The sequence below is a fragment of the Manis pentadactyla genome, chromosome 11, assembly GCF_030020395.1.
Source record: "Manis pentadactyla isolate mManPen7 chromosome 11, mManPen7.hap1, whole genome shotgun sequence".
NCBI classification, from domain to species: Eukaryota; Metazoa; Chordata; class Mammalia; order Pholidota; family Manidae; genus Manis; species Manis pentadactyla.
In genome coordinates, this window is record NC_080029.1 from 64,217,109 (window position 1) to 64,240,999 (window position 23,891).

The 23,891-nt window shown below is 33.5% G+C and overlaps 1 protein-coding gene across 3 annotated transcripts in view; it reads right to left on the reverse strand.

Annotated features, from left to right (window-relative positions):
- The window catches only part of LOC118910320 (signal recognition particle subunit SRP54), a 91,590-nt gene that overhangs the window by 46,928 nt on the left and 20,771 nt on the right, over positions 1-23,891 (reverse strand). For 2 of the 3 annotated variants that reach the window (XM_036881374.2, XM_036881373.2), the window contains 12 exons: positions 22,435-22,539; positions 22,015-22,081; positions 21,876-21,933; positions 18,988-19,138; positions 17,788-17,936; positions 17,433-17,533; positions 16,858-16,944; positions 14,941-15,014; positions 14,619-14,727; positions 12,301-12,471; positions 9,732-9,827; positions 6,492-8,861 (listed from right to left, as the gene is read on the reverse strand). In XM_036881374.2, the coding sequence (XP_036737269.1) occupies positions 8,770-8,861; positions 9,732-9,827; positions 12,301-12,471; positions 14,619-14,727; positions 14,941-15,014; positions 16,858-16,944; positions 17,433-17,533; positions 17,788-17,936; positions 18,988-19,138; positions 21,876-21,933; positions 22,015-22,081; positions 22,435-22,539 (1,260 nt within the window). In that variant the 3' untranslated portion in view covers positions 6,492-8,769. Of the gene's footprint in view, positions 1-6,491; positions 8,862-9,731; positions 9,828-12,300; positions 12,472-14,618; positions 14,728-14,940; positions 15,015-16,857; positions 16,945-17,432; positions 17,534-17,787; positions 17,937-18,987; positions 19,139-21,875; positions 21,934-22,014; positions 22,082-22,434; positions 22,540-23,891 lie in introns of those variants that run through there. The other variant, XM_057488497.1, reaches the window with a different exon arrangement.

Consider the following 23,891-nt stretch of genomic DNA (forward strand, 5'->3'; position numbering starts at 1 on the left):
CCATTACTAAGGTGGATGACAGTTTATCCGGAATACTCTTGAATTAAGAGCTTCAAAGGTGAATTTCGCTTACACTTAAGCAATACTTAATAATTAAGAAATACTAAGTGCAACTGGAAAGAAAGGTTTGATCTGAAGGAGAGCAAAGGCAGCAGCAAGCTTCCATTTAGCCAAATGTGTGAGGAATATTATCTGTTTTAGGGGGGGTGTGTGTGTGTCTGTGTGTATAAGAGAGGACATCCCAGGCTTTTCCTATTTTTTCAGTTATCAGCCAAATTAAAAAGTCATGATTGCAATGATTACTGCATTACTTTAACAACTAGTTGAAGCATCTCCAGGTAAATGGTTTTTTAGATTATAACTTTAGTATTAAAGTTCCACACAACCTTTCACGAATCACCTAAGTCAAAAATAAAATACATTATTTTGGCCACAGAGGCTTAGCTTGATATTTAAAAATCGCATTTTCATGCCCGTCAAAATTCAGAAATGCTCCCCAAAGTTATGGCCTATTTTATGTTATTCAGCATGGTAACAGCAGGCCCACCAGCCCCCATCTTTATTCCTTTCTTTCCTGTGCAAATTATTTTTCCATACCCTCTGCTTAATATTCTTGTATACTTTCCATCCTGCATAGAACTATGATTACATAAAAACCAAGCCAAAAATTTTAAAGGATAATTTGAATTAAAAAGATTTAAAACATTTAAAAATTCATAATTTATATTCTGTTAATAAAATCAAGTTAGCTTGCTGAGGTAAACAAGTTTCAGTAACATGATCTGATGCCGTCTAGCGGCCTTAACAAGGGATTGAGACAGTCAGAAGCAGCAAAAACAAACTGCAGTAATTTGGAAAGAAAAAGAGCCAACTGTTAAAGACCTCGTGATTTGGCTTTCATAAACAAAACAGTTCTATATTACACATGTATTCAAAATCCCTTTCCTCTTAGTAGCAAGAAGAGTAATCAACAATCTTTATTATTAAAAATCTGTGGAGTGTTTATGAATGCATGATTTATTTTGCAAATTGGCAATTTCACTACTGAAGCATAACTTACTTTCATAGTTTACAAATATATTTCTTAGTTTACTGAAAATTCAAAATACAAGTCACTCCCAACATGAACTGGATGTATTTCCTAAGAGTTACAGTCAACACAAATATGTAACTGAGAAGCAGTCTGTTACAAAGAACTCATAGCAACAGAAAAGCATAGAAATTCTAGTGGTTTTTGTAAGATAAATTCTAGCCCAAATAAGCAGGCGACGAGAGGCAACAAAGGGCCAGGCAGTTTATTTGAGCACAATTCCCAGGTGATGTTCCCCAGTCTACAGAAATGGAGGCTAGGGAAGTTGCATTCAGCAGGGCAGGCAGCGAGTTTTTTAAGAAGGTAGGGGGAGGCAGAGCTTAGATTTACAGCGGCACGAGGATTGGCTAGCCTAAGGCACATTTTTCAGGTTGAGAGGGGGCAGCAGCAGGGGACTTTGGCACGTCATCAGTGTCCGATGTGCTCACTTCTCCCTCTGGTGCCTCCAACCTTACAGTTTTATATTGGGCATTTACATTTTTGTCCTGATCTCTGGTTCATCATTGGACCATCATAGTTCAACTAAAAATTAGCAACAAAAAACTAAAAAAATAAAAAAATAAAAATGAGCAACAAAGCAACATGCCATATCTTTCCTTCATTCACTTTGTACTGTTTTATTGTATCACTGACAAAAAATAAATTCAGGTATTATAATTTATCTACTTGAAAACAGAATTGTGGTATAAATTTATCATTTAATGATGCATATAGAGCTAAAAAGGTAAATTTGGAATACCTATTTCCATGAAAGTTTGAGAAAAACAAAGCCAGAAAAATATTGATAACCATGCATGTCCATCAAATAGAAAACAAGACTTTCTTATGGTTTTAACATAGCTACATATATATTTTAGTAGAGAATATTTTTAAGATTATCCCATCCCTCAAATGGCATATATTTTCATCATTAATGATCACAAGAAAAAATAAGGTGGTAAAAATAAAAACACACTCTCAAGTTGACTTTAAGGATAAAAATAAATTGTTAAGTATCAGTAGTGGCTTCACTTATGGAACCCAATATGCTAGGTACTGTGCTAAGTACTTTCCTTGTATGAACTCTCAAGACAACCCTAAAATACTATTATAATTACCAACATTTTACAGATGAGGAAACAAAGGCTCAGAAATGTTAAGTAACTTGCTCAAGGACACAGCTGGTAAGTAACAAGCAAGGGTTCAAACCCAGGCAATGATTCCACAGCTTACTCTCTTAGCCACTCTGCCCCTGAGAATGAAAATGTCAAAAAATGGGCTATAGGAGGACAGAAAAATTCCTCGAACAAAGGTGTGATATTTTAAAGATTTTGGATGCGAATTAATAGTGTATATTTTCTGAGGTCTATTATAAGAGATTGCCATTAGTAATGCCCTATATGTAAGAACAAATGAAAATACCAAGTGAACTTTTTTTATTTGATGTTATGTGAATATATTTGTTTTAACTAAAATTTGATCAGATTTTTTTGTGTCATGAGACTATACTATTGATACTCATCTACTAGAATTTATATGGCATTAGCCAAAAAATATTAGTCTTTGTACATTGTGCCTAAATGCAGCAATTTCAGTGTTGAAGAGCTGTACATTTTACAGTCCATAGACCCCTAAGATTCTTCTGGCAATAAGCTAACAAACAAGTATAATGATATAATAAAGACTGCCATAAATAAAGTTACCTTTCCTCTCAGGGCAAGATCATCCACTGTTTAACACATTAAGAAGAAAACTGCAGAGAATCAAGGAAGACACATCAACAGAAGGGTTTCATATTCCCTGTATTTCCTATGAAGTGTCAAAAATAGGCTTAATGGTATTTCTTGCACCACGTCTGCCAGAAATGAAATTCTGAACCCCTTAATTGATTTCCCAAAGTCAGAAATGACAGGCCCACAAATATATCCAATAACAACTCTTAACCTCTTTTGGGTCACTGAGGAGCAAATTTCCCTCATTCTAAAATCATAAAAAGCAAGCAAGCATGATTCCTAAACTATGCAGATGTGCAGACATTGTATGTTCCCTTCGCTTGAAGCAGATATGGAAACTTCCTCTGGAAAGAGGCTCACAAAACATTAGCATATTTGCTTAAGAAAAATAGACCAACACAAAAGTAAACTCAAAATGGATCAAAGACCTGAATGTAAGTCATGAAACCATAAAACTCTTAGAAAAAAATATAGGCAAAAATCTCTTGTACATAAACATGAGCAACTTCTTCATGAACATATCTCCCCAGGCAAGGGAAACAAAAGCAAAAATGAACTCATGGGACTACATCAAACTAAAAAGCTTCTGTACAGCAAAGGATACCATCAGAAGAACAAAAAGACATCCTACAGTATGGGAGAATATATTCATAAATGACAATACGATAAAGGGTTGACATCCAAAATATATAAAGAGCTCACACACCTCAACAAACAAAAAGCAAATAATCCAACAAAAAAAATGGGCACAGGATCTGAACAGACACTTCTCCAAAGAAGAAATTCAGATGGCCAACAGACACATGAAAAGATGCTCCACATCGCTAATCATCAGGGAAATGCAAATTAAAACCACAATGAGATATCACTCACACCAGTTAGGATGGCCAACATCCAAAAGACAAACAACAAATGTTGGCAAGGATGTGGAGAAAGAGGAACCCTCCTACACTGCTGGTGGAAATGTAAACTAGTTCAACCATTGTGGAAAGAAGTATGGAGGTTCCTCAAAAAACTAAAAATAGAAATACCATTTGACCCAGGAATTCCACTCTCAGAAATTTACCCTAAGAATACAGCAGCCCAGTTTGAAAAAGACAGATGCACCCCTATGTTTATCGCAGCACTATTTACAATAGCCAAGAAATGGAAGCGACCTAACTGTCCATCAGTAGATGAATGGATAAAGAAGATGTGGTACATACACACAATGGAATATTATTCAGCCATAAGAAAACAAATCCTACCATTTGCAACAACATGGACGGAGCTAAAGGGTATTATGCTCAGTGAAATAGGCTAGGTGGAGAAAGACAAGTATTAAATGATTTCACTCATCTGTGGAGTATAACAACAAAGCAAAAACTGAAGGAACAAAACAGCAGCAGACTCACAGAACCCAAGAATGGACTAGCAGTTACCAAAGGGAAAGGGACTGGGGAGGATGGGTGGGAAGGGAGGGATAAGGGGGAAAACGGGGCATTACGATTAGCACACATAATGTAGGGGGGTGAGGATGTGGGGAAGGTAGTATATACAGAGAAGACAAGTGATGATTCTATAGCATCTTACTATGCTGATGGACAGTGACTGTAATGGGGTATATGGGGGGGACTTGATAATAGGGAGAGTCTAGTAACCATAATGTTCAAGTACGATATAAAAAAAAACTTAGCTTGACACAGATTTGCTGCAAAACTTCAATTTGTAAAAAATGAAATATCTACAAAGCACAATAAAGCAAAATGCAATTAAAAAAAAAATAAACCAGTCACAGGACATTACTCCCTCTGTTTTCCATCAGTATCTGAGAGTGTCAGTCCCAGGTAGGGGATTTTCTTAGTGCTAAACTCTTCTGAATTATCCTTCTTACAAGTAGCTACAGCTGTGCAATTTCTTTTTTCCCATTTGAGATCTAAGTGGCACTGAGAAATGCATTGTTTTAGGCTAATGAGAGAATCCTTTAAGTCAAGTAAAACTAAAATATTGACTCTTCAAGTGATTTCAAATGGAGAGAGAAAAGTAATGAGAGAATGAAAAACAGCAGCATGGACATGCCAAAGTTGAACTTCTGTGGCACCATATTATGGAAGTAAATATGACATAATCACCAGTTAAACAGGTGTATTTTCACTTTATAAGTATCTGAAAATTACCTCGTACTCAATATGCCAAATTAGAGATAAGAGGTCAGTAGAGAGGGATAGGGCCTAAAGTGTTGGGTTAGCAACTACTCAACACTGAGCACAAATAGTTACCTGCCCCTAATGGCAAAGTGTAGGGAAAAAACTATCATAGCATAGCATACTTAATTAAAAAACTACAAAAAATAAGCTGTAGACTACACAATTGATCTAGAGGTAAAATTTAAACTAATCCTCCAAGCTAAGACATAAACTCATTATTCCTGTAACTCATGGGTATAACTCAAAGCAAAGAAAGTATTAGGTTCAACCTTAATGCAATAGCTTAATGTTCAGAACATGGTAATTGGGATTTAGGGCTGAATTTTGAAATGATGCCTCAGTTTCTAATCCAGTGAATGCCAGCAATGATAGATTTGAGCTGTGAGGGTGGATTTCTATTTTGGTATATGATAACTTACTTGGTTTTATTAATAATTATTGCCAGATTTTTAAGGAAGATCAAAACTGATTTACAATTATTATTTAGCCATGGTTCTCAATGACATCGCTTTTATTAGTGCTTATTCAAATTCCTTGGTTGCTCTGTATACTCAAACAGTAAAATTCTTGCTTTTATTGCACCCACAAGCATCAAGTTGAAATTCCTTCACGTTTAAATGTGTTGTTCCATTTTTTTTACTAAAATATGTTTATATGGATTAGAGCTACCTGTAAAAGAAATCTGTTCAATTTTATTTTATATTATGGTTCACTTTTTAAATCCCCTACATTCACTGAAATAAGATATTAATATTTCAGTAACATTCAATCCCATTCCATTCCATGACATTCTTTCCATTCCTTTCGTTAACGGTCCATTCTCTTTCCCAACATTCCATTCCGTCCCATAACATTCCATTCCGTTAAATAACGTTCTGTTCCATTCCAAACCATTCCAGTACCCTCTATTGCAGGTACATTCCGTTTCATTCACAACATTCTATTGCATAACATTCCATTTGTTAACATTCCATTCTTTCACCAACATTCCATTCGGTTCCATAACATTCCATTCCGTTAAATAACGTTCCATTCCTTTCCAAACCATTCCGGTACCCTCTATTGCATAACATTCCATTCCATTCCCCAACATTCCATTCCATTCCACCACATTCTATTACATTCTATTGCATAACATTCAATCCCATTCCACCTGTTAACGTTCCATTCTCTTTCCCCAACATTCCATTCCATTAAATAACGTTCCATTCCATTCCAAACCATTCCAGTACACTCTATTGTGTAACATTCCATTCCATTCCACAACATTCCATTCCTCAACATTCTTTTACGTTCTATTAATTTTACCCATATTAATATGAATGAGATTTTATTTCTAATAAATTTCCTGGTTGTTACCTTCTGTGTATCAGTATTTATTGATAATATTACATTTATTTTTAGCTATGTGACAGTATTATTCAAGGCTAGTACTGTATTACTGCATATCAGAACTGAGGACTTTTCACATTATAACATACCATCTTTATTTGAACAAAACTGTTCATGTAACACACTCAAAATCACTTTTATTATGATGAAAGTACTTTTTTCCAAAAAATTCCTTCATAAAAATGCAATGATTGTGTATATACCTTACATCTTCTATGCCATTATATGTCACATTATATATAATGTTCTTATATACATGATACTTCAAGGAGAACACAGACATCCATCACATTAAATAGTTAGTTTGCCCTTTGTTGGTATTGTAGTTTGCTGAAATTAGTTTTCTAAGTTTGTTTTTGTTTTATAATTACATAAGCATTTTAAGATTAAGGAATTATACCTATTTATGTTTGTACATATTTAAGTAACATTATATTCAAGAACAATCCAATGTTATATGATATTAAATCTAGCTAGTGATCACATTGGGAATATAATAGATATCAAAAAGCTAAAGAATTAATCTTAACAATAGTGAAGAATAAAATTAAATTTGTTCAAATTATTCAAGAATTTGATTTTGATACATAGTACTTACACTTTCAAACATCAACACCTTGATAAGAACAGTGAGAACTGAAGGATAGCTTTTTTGAGTAAAGATGCCAGGTTGAGGAATTAATAGAATCAGAATGTTAGAGAGCATCTCCAATTCCCTCGTTTTACAGAAAAGGAAAGAGAAATGTAAGCTGAACTAGGTGTTCTGGACCTTTAGCTTTTCCTTGCCACTGCTATTTTTGCTTCTAAAAAATATTATTTGCATCAGACACAAAAATGCTAGAAACAATGCCATCAAGTTTGGCCAAGTGTCTCATTTTCCTTTTTCGGTTAAAATGCAAAAGTGGTACTCCAAGGATAGAAATCACAAAAATGCATGCCCAGAAAAGATGGTATGCATCAGTTTAATGAGAAACTAATTTGGAGAACAATATTTTCTCTATTGTCATATTTCTATATCTGGTCTTGCAATGATATTTCTGCAGAACATAACACACATCATTTTTACAGTGTATATCATGTTCTATAGGAATATTGCAGTTTTTCGCTGGTGAAAACAATTTAGCAGGCTATAAAATCTTTGCCCAAGTAAACACAAAAATCAGTTGCATTCTTTTGTAACTACTTTTTATAAAGATACTCTGGCTTATAAGACCTTTTTAAAACACTTGAGTCATAAAAAATTAACACTATAAAAACTAGCTATCTCTTTCACTCTCTCACACAACTACAAATCAGTCCTCTGCTGAAGATCAGTCTATCCTAGTTCAAAACACAGTAACACACCCTTATCTGTAATCTTCATGATGTCAGTAATGAAAAAGTATAGTAATTATTCTAGTATTTTTAATTAATTCCATAAATTATGTAACAGCCATTGTTCTAAATGAAATGTGCAGCAATCCAAAGTAATCAACAACCAGATCAACCTTGTCATGGTCTCATTATTTTTAATATATAATAGTGACAGCCTAATATTTGCAATTATTTTCCCAATGGGAGGTCTTAACATTAGCTATTATCATCAAAGTATACCAGTTTCTTCAAGCAGATTTTTGGTATGTAAGAAATGTAGCAAAATTGGCTTTTCAAAAAAATCAAATATTGCCATAAGTCTTCAAAAATATGAAGTAAAAAATGCAAGTTATAAACAAACATTATATTGTGAATATATTAGTAACCAAATTCACAATTTCATCTCAAATGGCAGAGCTAAGATTTTCTGTGGCAAAATTATCTAAGTGAAACAAAAATTCCCAATACTAATGGTTAAGTTATCCTACCATATTTCCCAATAAAGGTATATTGCTAGGAATAGTTTTAAATGACATACAGCTGTTGACTTTTCTGTCTGCCTTTTAATGATACACTGATAATTTAAACCATAAAGAAAGTTAACAACCCCTTAACTTGTAATGACTTTGAAATTTATTTTACAGCACTTTTATTGAGACATCATAAAACTACTGACCAGGACTGTTTACAAATGTAATGCTTGGCCTTTTGAGACAATTAAAAACTTTTAAGTACTAAATTTTACATCATGATTTGTTTAACTTAAAAAGTGTTATGATGATGAAAATTAACAGCAGAAAATCTAAAGCAAAAATATAATGATTTCCACAAAAACCATATATTCCTCCTTTTCATCAAAGGGAGGAAGGGAAAAAGGAAGGAAGGAAAAGAAAAGGAGGGTGAGGCAAAGATGAGAACACAGGAAAAAGGGCAAGACAAGCAAGAAAAATACTTTTTTTCCCCCATTTGCAAAAAGGAACTCTGAGGTCTCAGCAAATAATGTAATCAATCATCAGTTTATATTAAGGCATCTTCTTTACATATTATTGAATCCCATCATGCCTTTCATATTGCCAGCAGCACCCTGTTGAAACTGCCTCATCATTGACTGAAGTCCTGCCATACCACCTAGAGTGAAAGTAGAGTAAAATCAGATAATTATCAAGCAGAACTTTAACATTTATTACTTTTGCCTTGTAAGTACTTTAACTTCTAAAAATTTTACTGGTTCTGATACAATTTGGTCATCAGCCTTAAAGAACGTGCCAATTAAAAAACTGTATTATCACCAATATCTTCATCTATAAAAGAGAATCAATATCCTACCTCAAGTTGTGAGCAATAAATGAGATAAACGTGAAAAGATTTTAGAACAGTACTTTTCACCCAGTAGGGAATCAGTAAATCTAAACAAAAGCAATTTTTTCCAGGAAGGCCAAAAGAGTCTTTCATAAATCATTATCCATTTTGGGGGAGAGAGTTGTTTCATAGAACTTACAGGAAGAAAATAATTCACTATTTATTGAACATCTATATGCCCACAACTGTACTAAGTGCTTTCATAATATTAGCTCATTTAGTTGTCACAATTTCCTGAAGTGATTTTATAGAAAGGGAAAGTGTGGTTTCAAAAGTTTAAGGAACTTTTCACAAGCTGCATAGTAAAACTGGAACTGGGTTTCAAATCCTTATGTAACTTCAAAGTTTCATAACTGAAAATATCCATATGCCAAACTAGGGTAAAAGATCACTAAGAACAAGCATTAACAAAAGGTGATTAAGTAGCTTGCTCGAAAATCACACAGATGGCAACAGAGGAGTAACTAAAACCTCAGCTTACATAGCACTATTACAACAACTTAGAATTCAGATGGCCATTTCTCTCAAATCACACATCTTTTGGACAGATTTTCATTAACATCACAACAGAAGGCTTATTAAAACTCAACCCCTATAAATTAAGCTGTGTATTAGCAACTGGCAACAATTTGTATTTACCCATGTGATGGAGAACTCTTGGATCCATCATTTTGGCCATTTGTTGATTCAATTTTGCCATCTGTGACTGGCTCACATTCTTAGACATGTCACCACCTGAAAAAAAAAAAGGGTTTTGAGTCAATATAGAATGTAATATAATCAAGGTATCATAGAAAGTTTCATGAATTGAGCAAATAAAAAGAAAAACATTACCTATGTTCTTATCAACCTAACATTAATTGTTTCTATTTGTACATATTCCCTTCAGTTTTTATTTCAATTATATACATATTTTTGAGAAAGAACAAGTAAAATTCTCTATTAAGAGACACTTAAGGGATTTTCTTAAGGGCCATGATTTTTGTTAATACTTTGAGTTATACCTGTGAATGAGCCACTATAAGCAAAACTGTATCTAGTGGTCATTAACAGTAAGCTGTAACAACTTTAATAGTGATATGGAAGAATGATGAGCAAAAATTGAGTTTACAGATATGGGTTAACTGGGAGAGAAACTGGATTGCTAGTAAATGAATATCAAAGAATGAATGTGAAGATCTGTGTATAATTAAGATTTGAGTCTATCTGTTATAATGAGAAGCTTCAGATAATAGACAAATTATGCAACTCAATTTATCAAATGAATCTCCATACACTAGTCAAAACTCCACAGTAAAAAAAGGCAAACAATGAAAGATGCACTCTGGGGCAGAACAGCAAAGAGCATCCTTGGGAGAACAGTTGCTGTGGTCTTAAGAGACAAGAAGCAAAAGAGATCATTGATGTAATGACAATAAGTAGAACTGCTTTAGCAAAATTATATTATATAAAGGACCTTTAATTCTGATACTTCTCAGAGGCATTTATAAAAATGAACATCAAACCTGGCTAATCTGAATAATTTATACAAATTAAGGACTATGAAAGAGAAGTTATGTTTTTATTAAAATCTGAAAAGAACTTTCATGATTAATACATCTCTGTAAGATGTGAATTCTCTTTTCATTGGTGATTTGTCATAAGTTTGTTTCTGAGGACTTAAAATTTTAAAGAATATTAAGAATTTGGTGTGACAACTGTGTGTACCATATCCACTGCCCATTTCATCTTGGTTGTGCTTTATTGAGTATTAACGCTCAGATAAAACTGACTAATGCATCTGCAGTAGTTCTATCAAGAATAATCAGGCTTATCTGGGGAGGATTTTAAACTGACATAGTATGTTTATGAATCACTATCTGAAATAGCATATTATATTAGGAATTATAACCAATTTGAGACATGTCTAACTTTTCTCCCTTATCAGAAAAAAGAAATTAGGATATAGCAAGCAAAGAAAATTTTAAAAAGTGTCAATGACAAAAGGTAATAAAAACTTCTGTAAATATTTATCCTTTTTAGAAAGCTAATTAGTGGTATTGTTTATCTTTGGAGTTTATCTAATCAACATTTTTTGAAATAATAAATTTAATAGTGTTTATAATACAGAAAAAAAATTAAGAAAGGCCTGGGACAGCTGATTCTTTGGAAACATTAATGTTTTACCTTACACAATATATAGCAAAATAAATTCCAAATGGGATAAAATGTAAAACCTAAAAAATAAAACTGAAACAAGTAGGAGAAAATACAGGTGACTAATGTGGTTTCAACATGGGGAAGAATTTTATGAACATAAATCAAATGAAAAGACAAATCAGCTTAGCTACATTAAAAATGAAAACTTCTCTTCATTAAAAAATATAAATAAAAACAAAAGGCTAATGAAAAAAACCAGGGAAAGTATTTGCACACATTAGCAACAGACTTTCAAATTACTATAAAGCAATAACAGAAAAAAATGATGGATAAGGAACCAAAGAGGTGACTCATAAAGGAAATTCAAACTAGTATATGTACAAAGAAATGTTAAACTTGAGTAGTACTCTAAAAAACATATTGAAAAAACACTTGACCATTAAACTGGAAACACTAAATTACTACAAAATTTATTCAGCATCACTATGTTTCTGATCAAAACAGACAAAATCTCTGGCCTCATGGAAGACGACACAGAAACTGATTGGATAACTGTTACTGATACAGAAGCAGATGAATCAGCCTACACATCCAACAAAGAGGCAACTTGCTAAATAAAGATACATGCATAACCATATTCAGTGATTAAAAGTTACATTTTGAAGAACATTTGACAACATTGAAAAATAGTCACGATGTATCAGATGAAAACATAAGTTACATCAAATATTATTTCCAGAAGGACCCATGGCATTGTCTGGGGAATAAAGGTGATGGGTGTTTTAAATTTTTCTTACACTTTCTTATATTCTGAGTTTCCTGTAATATACATCTTCATAAAAATAAGATTATTAAGTTTGCTCTTTCAAAAAATATTAGTCTCTATTACCTAGAATCTGAAAACAGATAAATCTCAGATTGCATTATAAAAACCCAGAAGTATCAAGTATAACATGAAATGTAGCAAAATATTTTCCAGTATTGGCAGTACTCCTGAGCTTTAATTGTTAGTTTCTCAACTTCTTTCTTTCAGTGTGTTAACTAATGATGAGCTTGTTATTTTTCTTACCTTTGAAAAGTCCTTTGATACCTCCCATCTTTTTTACCATCTGCGCAAATTTGGTGTATTGTGTTAAAAGTTCTTGAACATCTCTAGTTGACACACCTGATCCTCTTGCTACTCTTTGGATTCTTCCTGGTTGCTTACTAAAAACCTTGGCACCATCAGTACTGTCAAGTTCTGTAGGCAAGGGTCAATTACTTACACTTATTTATATACAATCAACATTCATTATCAAAGCAGTTATGTGCAAATACCTTACACACAGAAAACAAATATAATGATCATGCCACTACCAGCTTTAACAAAGATTGTTGTCATCTGCCATGTTTGCATTTGATTTTTAAAAATTAAACACAGAACATATTCAAAAGAATATTTATTAATATTCATAAGCTATAAAAACAATAAAATATGTATGTACTCATCCTATAGTTTAAGTAAAATAGAACATTCTAAAAACCTCTGAAACCCATGTCCACCCTTCCCATAATTCATATCCAACTGCTCTTTAGAGCATATGCCAGAGGTATAAGGTGTATTTCAAAAAAGAACAAAAGTGCTCACATTGGCTGTAAGTAACTATTAACCTTTAAATCATAAAATTCAGGCATATAAGCAAGCAGAAGTAGGTAGGTTCTATCTATAATCAACAGATTATATTACAATCAACAGAATATAATAACAATTATATTTCATATAATCAAGCAATTACTACTAGTACTTCAATATTTTCTAAAGGAGTTAATTCCCCATAGTGTTTTGGTAACTCTTAGAATATGAAGTATACTTCTGCTTTAGATGCATAAAATCTCAGGGACAGGATGGACTTTGGTCAAATTTTCAACTATATCTGCATCCTCTCTACAACATCCCTCAATAAGTAGTCATCTGACCTCAGTCTTAACATCCCCAGGAGATATGACTTACTATCTAACATAAGGCGATCTATGCTGTAACCTGTAATTATGGAAAATCTTTTCACATATTAAAATGAAATGTGTTTGCCTGGCACTTCTTCCTATTTGCATAGATGTCTCCTTGCCAGACACAAAGAACAAGGCTTTCAAATATTCGAGAGCCACCATGACTACTGTGAATTTTCTCTAGGTAACAAACATCCAACTCCTTTGACTGTTCCTCCTATCATATGACTTCAAACCCCATTTATCATCCTGATTCCTAAATACATCTTCTAATTTGTCTATGCCTTCTAAGCATATAGCCCAGAAGTAAACTGAAATCCAGGTAATGTTTAATTTCCAATGCAATACAAAAAGATCAAAGTATCTCACAATAAATTTATAGTCCATTAAAACCTCTAAAACCATTTCAAAAATGCAGCTTTTAAGCCACATCTTCACTATAAAATAAAATTCAGAAAATACGTATATTTCTCCCAAGAGCTCAAATGGAGAGAGAGCCAAGATAAACTAATCCACTGATGTAGACCAGTAGAAGATTATTAGAGATCTTTGTATGACCTACTTCAGAGTAATGGTGGTAACAGAAGTCAGATTTCAGTGGTTTGAGAAGACAAACTGTTAAGAAGCTTCACTGAATGAGAGATAGAGTAAAAACATGAGGGAGAAGTAAAGCCCAGAAAATGTGAATTTAAGAATGCTTATGTGTTGATGGAGAAAAAGTCAGTGTGTACAGAGAGACTAAAGATACAGGAAAGGATTTTCACTGATGGAGGCAGACCCTTGAAAAAGCTTAAAGAATGGTTTGTGGCCATAACAGTTCTTTAGGTAAGTCAGCCAAAGGTTAAGGGAATTCAATGCTAAAAGTCTATATTTCTTTGTAAATGAGGTCAGAGAGCAAGTAGTCCAGCAGGCGGCCTGAAAAAGAATAAATGTCTGGCGTTAACTGTTGGTTTGAATGATAAAGGTGCTAAAAAACTGGGAAAAAGATAAAAGGGTCATGGGATCAGAGATGCTAATAGGCTGAGGATCGCATAAAGGCCATGGAAGTATAGGAGATAGTGGTAAAATAGGATTACAGAGACAGAGCAGTGTACTTCTGATAAGACTGAACCCCTGAGTTTCAGGGTATATAACGTTCTATAGGAATATTGCAGTTTTTAACTGGTGAAATAATTTAGTGGGCTATAAAATCTTTGCCCAAGTAAACACAAAAATCAGTTGCATTCTTCATGTAACTATTTTTTAAAGATACTCTGGCTTATAAGACCTTTTAAACACTTGAGTCATAAAAAATTAACACTACAAAAACTAGCTATCTCTTGTCCACAAGAACACAGTGAAAATCTCAACTTGCCAATATTCAGAACATTGTCCTCCAAGTTAACTAATCTGCCATCTTACCTTGATCATTCATACTATCCATTATTGTCATTAATTTCTTCAGCCTTGCCATTGACTCCTGTTCATTTCCTTTGCTCATAAAATCTGTTCCAAAACCAGGGATCATCCCCTAAAACAAATATATTTAAACAAAATCAATAATAGCTTGAGTTTAATTGTTCAGAATATTCACATTTAACTACTGGCTTTAATATTGACACTAATTTTTTTAAGTATCTATTTTTACCCAAAGAGTAAAAATAATTAAAGCAAATGAATCTATTCTTAGAAATTTTAACAAAAAACAATAGAAGATAGAAAAAAAGACTGTAGGATAACTAACCAAGATCTGACTGAAGGGGCCCATTTTCATGATATTTTGAAATTGTTCATACATGTCTCGCAACGTAAACTGACCTGAAATACAATATAAATGATTCCAATATATTAGCGAACATACACTTCCATTCAATAAAACTAATCTTTTCCTTAATCATGGGCTCATTCTTAAAGCACTCTTACAAAATATCCAATCAATAAATATTCCCTGAGAAATTACTGTGTGCAAGATCATAGGGTAAATGCAGTGGAGAAGATACAGATGGGCAAAGTCTATCCTAGAGAAACTTGCATTCTATCAGAGAAAATAGACTAAACATATACACAGGAACTTGAAAATAAGGCACATAAACTATACCCACTAGGATGACTAAAATTAAAAAGACTGACAACACCAGAAGTTAAAGAGATGTGGGGAAGACAATTCTCATATGTTGCTTGTGAGAATGTAAAATGACAAAAACACTTTTAAGATTATTTGTAATTTCTTAGCTTAACTGTCTGTGAACAGGAAAAATAGACTGTGGATGGACTACTACTCAGCAACAAAAGAATAAGCTACAGGTAAGTACAATTACATAGATGAATGTCAAAAATATGCTGAATCAAAGAATCCAGGTGGGGAAAAAGGGCCATACTCTAGGATTCCTATGATATGAAATATTTACTGGGAAGAGGAATAAACAAACTTTGTTAAGTAATAGAAATGTTTCCTCATGGTATGTGTGTTATTATGCATTTGTCAAAATTGATGGAATGATATCCTTTAGATCTGAGCATTTTATTATATGTAAATAAACTTCAAAAAAAAAAGGAACAAGACAATAAGGAAAGAGTATTTTCTACTTACATTCTAAAATATAAATGGAAAAGATACTTGCTTTTAGGCATTCTAAATGTGAAATCGTATAGTATTTCAAAAGAAATGTTATAGCAGGCAGCTAAAAATGCAGAATTAAAGAGTAGCACAGAAGGTTAAGGCTGAAATACATATTTCACCATTTTATAGAAATGACAGTTAAAACTATGATAATATAAAAAATCCACTGTCATGGAACCCAAGTGAAAAGTCTAAAATTAGAAAAGGCAAATAACACTGTTAAATACTGGGAATGAAAAAAAAGGTCACTGTATTTGGAAATTAGAAGGCCAGTGGTAACCTCAAAAATGAGTAGAATTTAGGAGCAGAAGCAAAATGCAGACATGAAGGGAGACTTAGAGGAATCAGAAAGTAGACTGATTAGGAATACATTCCCCAGTCTAGTGTGGTAATGGAAGCAGTGTTAGGACTATTTAAGAAAGAGGAAGGCAGGGGGAAAAGAATTAGGCAATGAAGGACAGATTCATTCATTCAACAAATATTTACTAAAGACCTAGTACTAAGTGCCCAGAAACTGTACTAGGTACTATGAACATAGAAGATGAGAAACACAGCTATGAAACCTACCTTCACCTGAAGACAGACATCAAATAATTGTGATGAATAATACAATTACAGTGTACAATGGAAGTATATAGCAGTGTTCTACCTTAGTCTAGGGATCAGGTAAAATGTCCCTGAAGAAGGACATTTAAGGAGAAACCTGAAGTATAAGTAGGAGTTAGTCTGGCTAGAAGAGGGGAGGACACCTGTCTAACGAGCAGAAAGAATTGTTCCTTTTTCTACAAGGAACCAAAGAAAAGCTTCAGTTTCAACCTTAAGGCAATCTGGTTTACAACAGAAAAGAAAAATGCTCAATTCTACAATTGCTCAGATGTCTGAAATGTAAAATGATTTGCACATACATCACCAAAAAAAAAAAATCATTTGAAAATTGGCTTTAATAATAGATTTATCATTTCAAACAAATTAATAGTAGCTTTATCAAAGATAAATCAAGGGAAGATATCTGAGATCAAATGCTTTTTGTTACTCATATACCATGTTTCAACTTCTCTATTAGTGCTTCATTGTCATCCAACTTCAACTCATTGACTTTATCTATCAGTCCTTCAATGTCACCCATACCTGTAAGACAGAAAAGAAAAATGAACAACTAATAGTATACCCTACTTTACATTATACAAAATATATGCACATACATGATAACCCTGTAAGATAGGCAGGTCAGGCACCCCTACTACACTTTACAGGTGAGAAAACTGAAGGCTCAGAGGTTAAAAGCAGCAGCTCTGGCCCAGGGTTTAATTCCAAATTCCATGCTCTTTAATACCTGGAGACATTATATGAGTTTAAATCCCTTTGCCAATTGTTATTAATACAATCACTGTTGTATTGTGCTCTGAAACTTTTCCAAAGAACCTTCCATTTTATCACTCTAACCACAGGATGCAGATAAGCACACCCCTATTTCACAGGTGAGGAAGACAAATCATAGAAGGAAATGATATTCCTGATGTTGGTGAGAGGGTTGGATTAAAATCTGAATATGTCCTAACAATAAAAATACATGTTATTTCTTGGAGATGTTTCTATATCTCCACCAGTGTACATACCAAGAAGTTTGCTGATGAAAGGCTGTGTTTTGAAAGGTTCAAAGTCATCTATATGTTCCCCTGTACCAATGAAAATAATCGGACTTTTTGTAGCAGCAACTCTATAAAGAAAAACAGGAAATAACCTCAAAAGGAAAAACAAATTTCCAGAGATTTCAAAGCTAAGTAGATAAAAGCATATAGCTCAAGTTTTTTTCACTAATTAAAATAGAAGTCTATCAGAAAGACTCCAAAATTCTGTTTCTGTTTTATGGACCATATTAGATCCACTGGAATATATTTTAAATGATCAATAAGAAAGCAGAAACACACACATAAGCCCACGACACAGGACAAGAGTATCAATGATACTTACGCACTGAGTGCACCACCTCCTTTTGCATGGCCATCGAGTTTTGTCACTATTACTGAAGCTACATCTACTTTATCTTTAAAAGCTTTAGCCTGGGCTTCACAAGCCTGCCCAATGGAGGCATCCATCACATAAACAATGTTATCAGGTTGCTAGAAAATTTAAATAGATAAGATACATATTTTTACTTTTCTTAAACTTACCTCATCATTAGAAGCTATAGAAAACTATTATAAATAAATATTTATCCAATCAATCAATATTTATTGAGGGAATACTATGTACCAGGCACCATTTAGGTCTTGAGACAAAGAGATGAATAAGAAAATCCTTGTCTTCGTGGGAATTACACTCTAGTCAGAGGGAACATAATAAATAGGCAAATAAACGTTTCAGATGTACAACAGTTAAAATGGTATAGGAAATATGAGTTTTGGGATGTGGGAAGCTTCTTTAGGTGTGGTAGTCAGGGAAGGCCTCTTTGGAGATAACTTATGAGCCTTAATTAAAAGGAAAAGTTGTGCAAAGATTTGGAGGAATCACATTATAAGCAAAAGGAATAGCATAAGTAAACCAGAGAAAAATAAAAAGTTGAAGAAAATGCACTGAAACCAAAATGAATAAAATAGAGATGTGACTATTTCCCTTAGCTCAGCTCAAAATAATGCCATAGCTAAAAAAAAGAACTTACTAGCATTAACTATTAACCAAAGAATTATTGCCAATACCCCAATGGCAAAACATGTGTTCATAATAGGTGCTACACATTATCTATAAACTGCCTCTTCTCCCCACATTATTTACATCACAATTTTAAAGATACACTATGAGATGATTAAGATTTTTAAATGCTTCACTTTGAAAAATTTTCAAAATTCATCTAAAGAAAATGTTTTCAATTTAAATAATTTACAGAAAGGAAATTCAACAGCTATTAAAGGTAAATTCTTAATTTTCTTTTTGTCTTATAATACTAATAAAATGATTAAGTGAAAGGAATTTTTTTATACTTATGTAAATTTCATATTTAATGTAGAGAACAGTAAGTCCTTATCATATAGATATGGACACCCAAGTAGAAATAAACTACTTATAATCTATCTTACAGGCAAAAAATAACTTGTATGGATCATAAACTCAATCAGGGTTTATAATTATATTAACCAAATTCCTCATAATGTTATTAAATTGAAAGCTACTTACTATAGCATTAGCAACTTGAAGCATTTCTTCAAACAAAGAATCTTCTTGTTTATGGCGGCCACTTGTATCAACAATAATAATTTCAAAATTTTCATTTTTGAATTTCTCTACTCCTTCAGAGGCAATAATAACAGGATCCATTTCTGTATAGCTATTTAACATGGACAAATCGTTTAACAACCACTTAGCAAAACTTCCAAAATACTAATAATCTGGAGATTGTTAGTGTATCTTTAATCTATTCTAAAAACATAAGGGTCACAATTTCAATTTAGAAGAATAAAATCTAATAAATATTAAATTTAGCAATCTTCTTCTAGAGCAGCATTAAGCAGTACCTAGTTTTCCAATTAGGAATCCAATGATTCTGCAGCATGTCTTTTCTGAATAAGTTGTTTCCATCAATTCTTTTTATATTTCCTTTAATAACTGAATTTGTGTTACACAGTGCTTCACACATGCTTTTCCACTTAACACCCTTTTGTTAAGCATTTCATAAAACCATTAAATATTCTTATAAAACATGACTTTTAGGTTATAAAGCACTCCATAAGATGGCTATGCAATCATGTATTAAATAAATGCCCTATTGGCCATTTATGGTTTTTCCCATTTCCTGGTATTAAAAATAAAATCAGTATGAATAGTAGTACATTATGTTGTTTCTCTGAAATTGTTATGATACACTCATATAAGTTGAATCAGGGATCAAATGGTCTGACCATTTAGGCTTTTGGTTTCTAAAAGGAAAATGTCCTCCATAAAAGTTCGATATCATTTCTATTTCATTATATTTTCACAATACTCAAAAATCTTTTCAACTTGACAATCAAGATAGGAGATTGCATTTTAATTTGCATTCTTAACACTAATGGCAACTTTCTATACAGATCAATATTGTCAAATGAAAAGACATATAGATTAAAAAAAAGTTTCTTCCCTAAATTAACAACAAAAAATCAGGAATACACTTAGTATGTGTGAGAGTTAAATGAATAAAACTATTATACTTCAGGACATACATTTTTTTAACATAAAAGACATACAATAGGGTCCTATATGGAACTATACAAATATACTAAAAGTGTCAGTTTTCCTCTAAATTAATTGGTTTTAATTAATCAAAGTGTTAGGGAGATTTTTCTTTATGGAACTTATGAACAAAGATGTTCATAAGGGAATTAATCATATACATGCATACAATGGAATACAATAATGTCATAAAAAAGAATTAACTTAAACAGTACATTGTCTATTCCAGAATTATTAGAATCCCATTTGTTTAGTAAACATTTTAATGAAATGACATACATATAGAAAAGTTGCAGAAATTATAAACTCATTGAATTTTCACAAACACACCCAGATCAAGAAACAATATAACCAGCACCTTTCTCCTCCCAAAAGTAGTAACTATACTGTCATAGGAGCCCATTTTTAAAATCAACACTACAGTGGCATATTTACAAACAATAAAATGTACTATTTTAAGTGTTCATTTTGATGAGTTTTGACAAATTTATGCAATCCACATATTCTCTACCACAACAATCAAGGTACAAAGCACTCTAAGATTCCATTTCAATTTTAAATTATCTATGTTTGTATAGACACTGAAAAAAGCACAAATGGACATTCTAAAAACTATTAACTGGAAAGTGACACTTAGTGCTTTTACTTTTTCTTTAACACTCTTAATTAAAATAGTGTAGGGTTTTTTTTTAAGGAATAATGATAATATAACAGGCCTGTATCTACTGCCCCCCCCCAAAAAATGCTAATATGAAAATTCCACTTGGAGATAAATAAGTTTAAGTTCTTCCCCAGTCCCATTCCTTTCATCCCTCCCAGAGGAAACAATGATCACTAACAGGTTACTCCATATATATGCAATATGTTTTTTTAAGTTTACATGAGCAAAGGAGAGATCATTTAATAAGTGGTATTAATAATACTGTTTAATAATTTGTGTTCTAGCTTTGGCTGATAGCTCAAGTAATTATCAACTAAATGAAAGCATTTGCAGTGTGAACCCTAAAGATAAAAGAATTCATTATCCCTTGATTTTTAAATCTATATTATAAACAGTTCTTATCCTAAAAATACAGTCCCTAACATTATTCTTTAATTTACCTGTTAGCATTATATAAAAAAAAAAGACACTAAAAGAAAAATATTTTAAATAAAGAACATAACAGCCAAAGTTCACTAGGTTTTTGGCACATCCAAAAAGTACAAGGCAATGACTAACAAAATGATATTCATTTCATTACCTCAAATACTGGCTTCTTTAAACTTTCTTCCTGAGAGTGTAATACACCACTTACATTAATAATGTTAAGAAAAATGCTAGTCCCTAAAATAAATCCTTTAAATGCAATTCTAGACTTGATTCTTTTAATTAACCCCATTCTAACATAAACAACCTAACTGAACTGCTGTATCAAATGAAGGAGAGCAATGATCAGAATCTCTGAGATAACTACCGATTATAAGCCATTTTAGGATGATCAAACACTAACTTTTTAAAGTGATGTATTAAAGAAACAGACAGTATGGAATTTGCTAGTGTGTGTTTCATCAAGGAATGCTTCAGACAGAAGAAACAACAGAAGAGAAGCAGAAGAAAGTCAGAAAGCATGCAAGGCAGGATGATAAATACACGCAGAATTATAAAATAAACTTATTGTAGTTTATTATAAATAACCTGTTATAAATTATAATAGGTTGGATCAGAAGAGTCATAATAATAAAAGATAACAATTATACCCCCATTTCATTTCAGAAAAGATTTAAGCTTATAGTGTATATTAAAATAACAAGACAGATAAAATAAAAGACAGACTAGATGAGGCATATGAATATCAAAATAAAAAATATAAACCCACCTTCCATAGAAAGGAATTCTTGCTTTGGTAGCATTCTGTTTTAGTTGGTCAAAAGCCCCTATGAGATAGAGTTGTTAATGAGTCCTCAAACTTGAGAATAAAAATTACAGAAAACAGTTTTCAAATTTCAATATACTACCTGCTCTGAATGTGTCTGCACATATTAAACAGGTCTTCCAACCTTTCCTCTGGTAAAAATATGCTAACTGGAAAAGGAAGATCACAAAAACACATCAATAAATACAAATTAATATACACATAATTTTGTTGTTAGCCTTGTTATTTACTTAAGGAGTAAAGTAAAACTTCTCACATTCCCCTAAAAATAGTATTATTAATTTTTGAATACAGCAAATTTCCTAAAGAGTTTAAGCAGTCATCAGAGAGACGATGGGATTCTTTCTTCTTACCCTATAGAAAGCTATTACTAAAACATAATAGGTACATCAAGTAACAAAACTGTAGAACAACAGTACTAGAATACCTGGCTTTAACATAAAATTTGATTTATACAAACATATCTTCTCCAGGACTTTTTAAAAAATTAAGTATAATTTACCTTTGAACATGTTGTTGTTTTACCACTCCCTTGCAATCCAACAAACATGATCACATTTTGTTTTCCTTTAGTGGGTGTCCATGCTTTAACTCCAGGGTCTACAAGCTAAATACAAAAATAAAATAAAAATAGTATGAGAAGGCTAGGAGCCAAGACGGCAGCATGAGTAGAGCAGCAGAAATCTCCCAAAACCACATATATTTTTGAAAATACAACAAATACAACTCTCCCTAAAAGAGAGACCAGAAGACACAGGACAACAGCCAGACTACATCCACACCTGCAAGAAACCAGCACCTCGCGAAGGGGTAAGATACAAGCCGCGGCCGGGCAGAACCCAAGCACCCCTCACCCCAGCTCCCAGCAGGAGGAGAGTAGTCAAAGCAGGGAGGGAGAGGGAGCCCAGGACTGCTAAATAGCCAGCCCCAGCCATCCGCACCAGGAGTGCAGACACAGTGTGTGCGTGGGGTGCTGGATACTAGGGAAACAGGACAGTAAGACCTGTGAGCGGGTCCCTGCAGCCGTTGCCCCAGGAACAAAGAAAAGCGAGTGCTTTTTGAAAGTCTTAAAGGGACAGGGACCCCACAGCTGGATAGAGGCGTCCCGGGACACTTGGCCCAGCAGCTGGGAATCCCGGGGAACTCTGGGCACCCTAACCCCCTGGGCAGCAGGGCGGCTCGGAGGCCCCTCATGGAGATAAACAGCCTCCCGGCCGTTTCCCCACCAATGTGGCTCCGCCATATTGAAGCAGCAGCCCGAGGAAGACCACGCCCACAGCAACAGCCGAGCTAAACTCCATATACCAGCCAGGCAAGAATCAGAAGCCCCGTCTGCACGCAGCTGCCCAGCACAAGCCGCTAGAGGTCGCTGTTCTTCCAGGAGAGGAAGGCCAAAAACCAACAAGAAGGGACGTTCTCCCAGCCGTGACTTGCCCCAGCTCCGCAAACTATCTCTATCGCCATGAAAAGGCAGAATCTGAGACAGACCAAAATCACAGAGTCAACACCTGAAAAGGAGATAGACCTAACCAGTCTTCCTGAAAAAGAATTCAAAATAAAAATCATAAACATGCTGACAGAGCTGCAGAGAAATATACAAGAGCTAATGGATGAACTCCAGAGGGAGATTACAGAAGTGAAACAATCTCTGGAAGGATTTATAAGCAGAATGGATAAGATGCAAGAGGCCACTGATGGAATAGAAACCAGAGAACAGGAACACATAGAAGCTGACACAGAGAGAGATAAAAGGATCTCCAAGAATGCAACAGTATTAAGAGAACTGTGTGACCAACCCAAAAGGAACAATATCCGCATTATAGGGGTACCAGAAGAAGAGAGAAAAAGGGATAGCAAGTGCCTTTGAAGAAATAATTGCTGAGAACTTACCCAAACTGGGGGAGGAAATTGTTGCTCAGACTACGGAAGTACACAGAACTCCCAACAGAAGGGACCCAA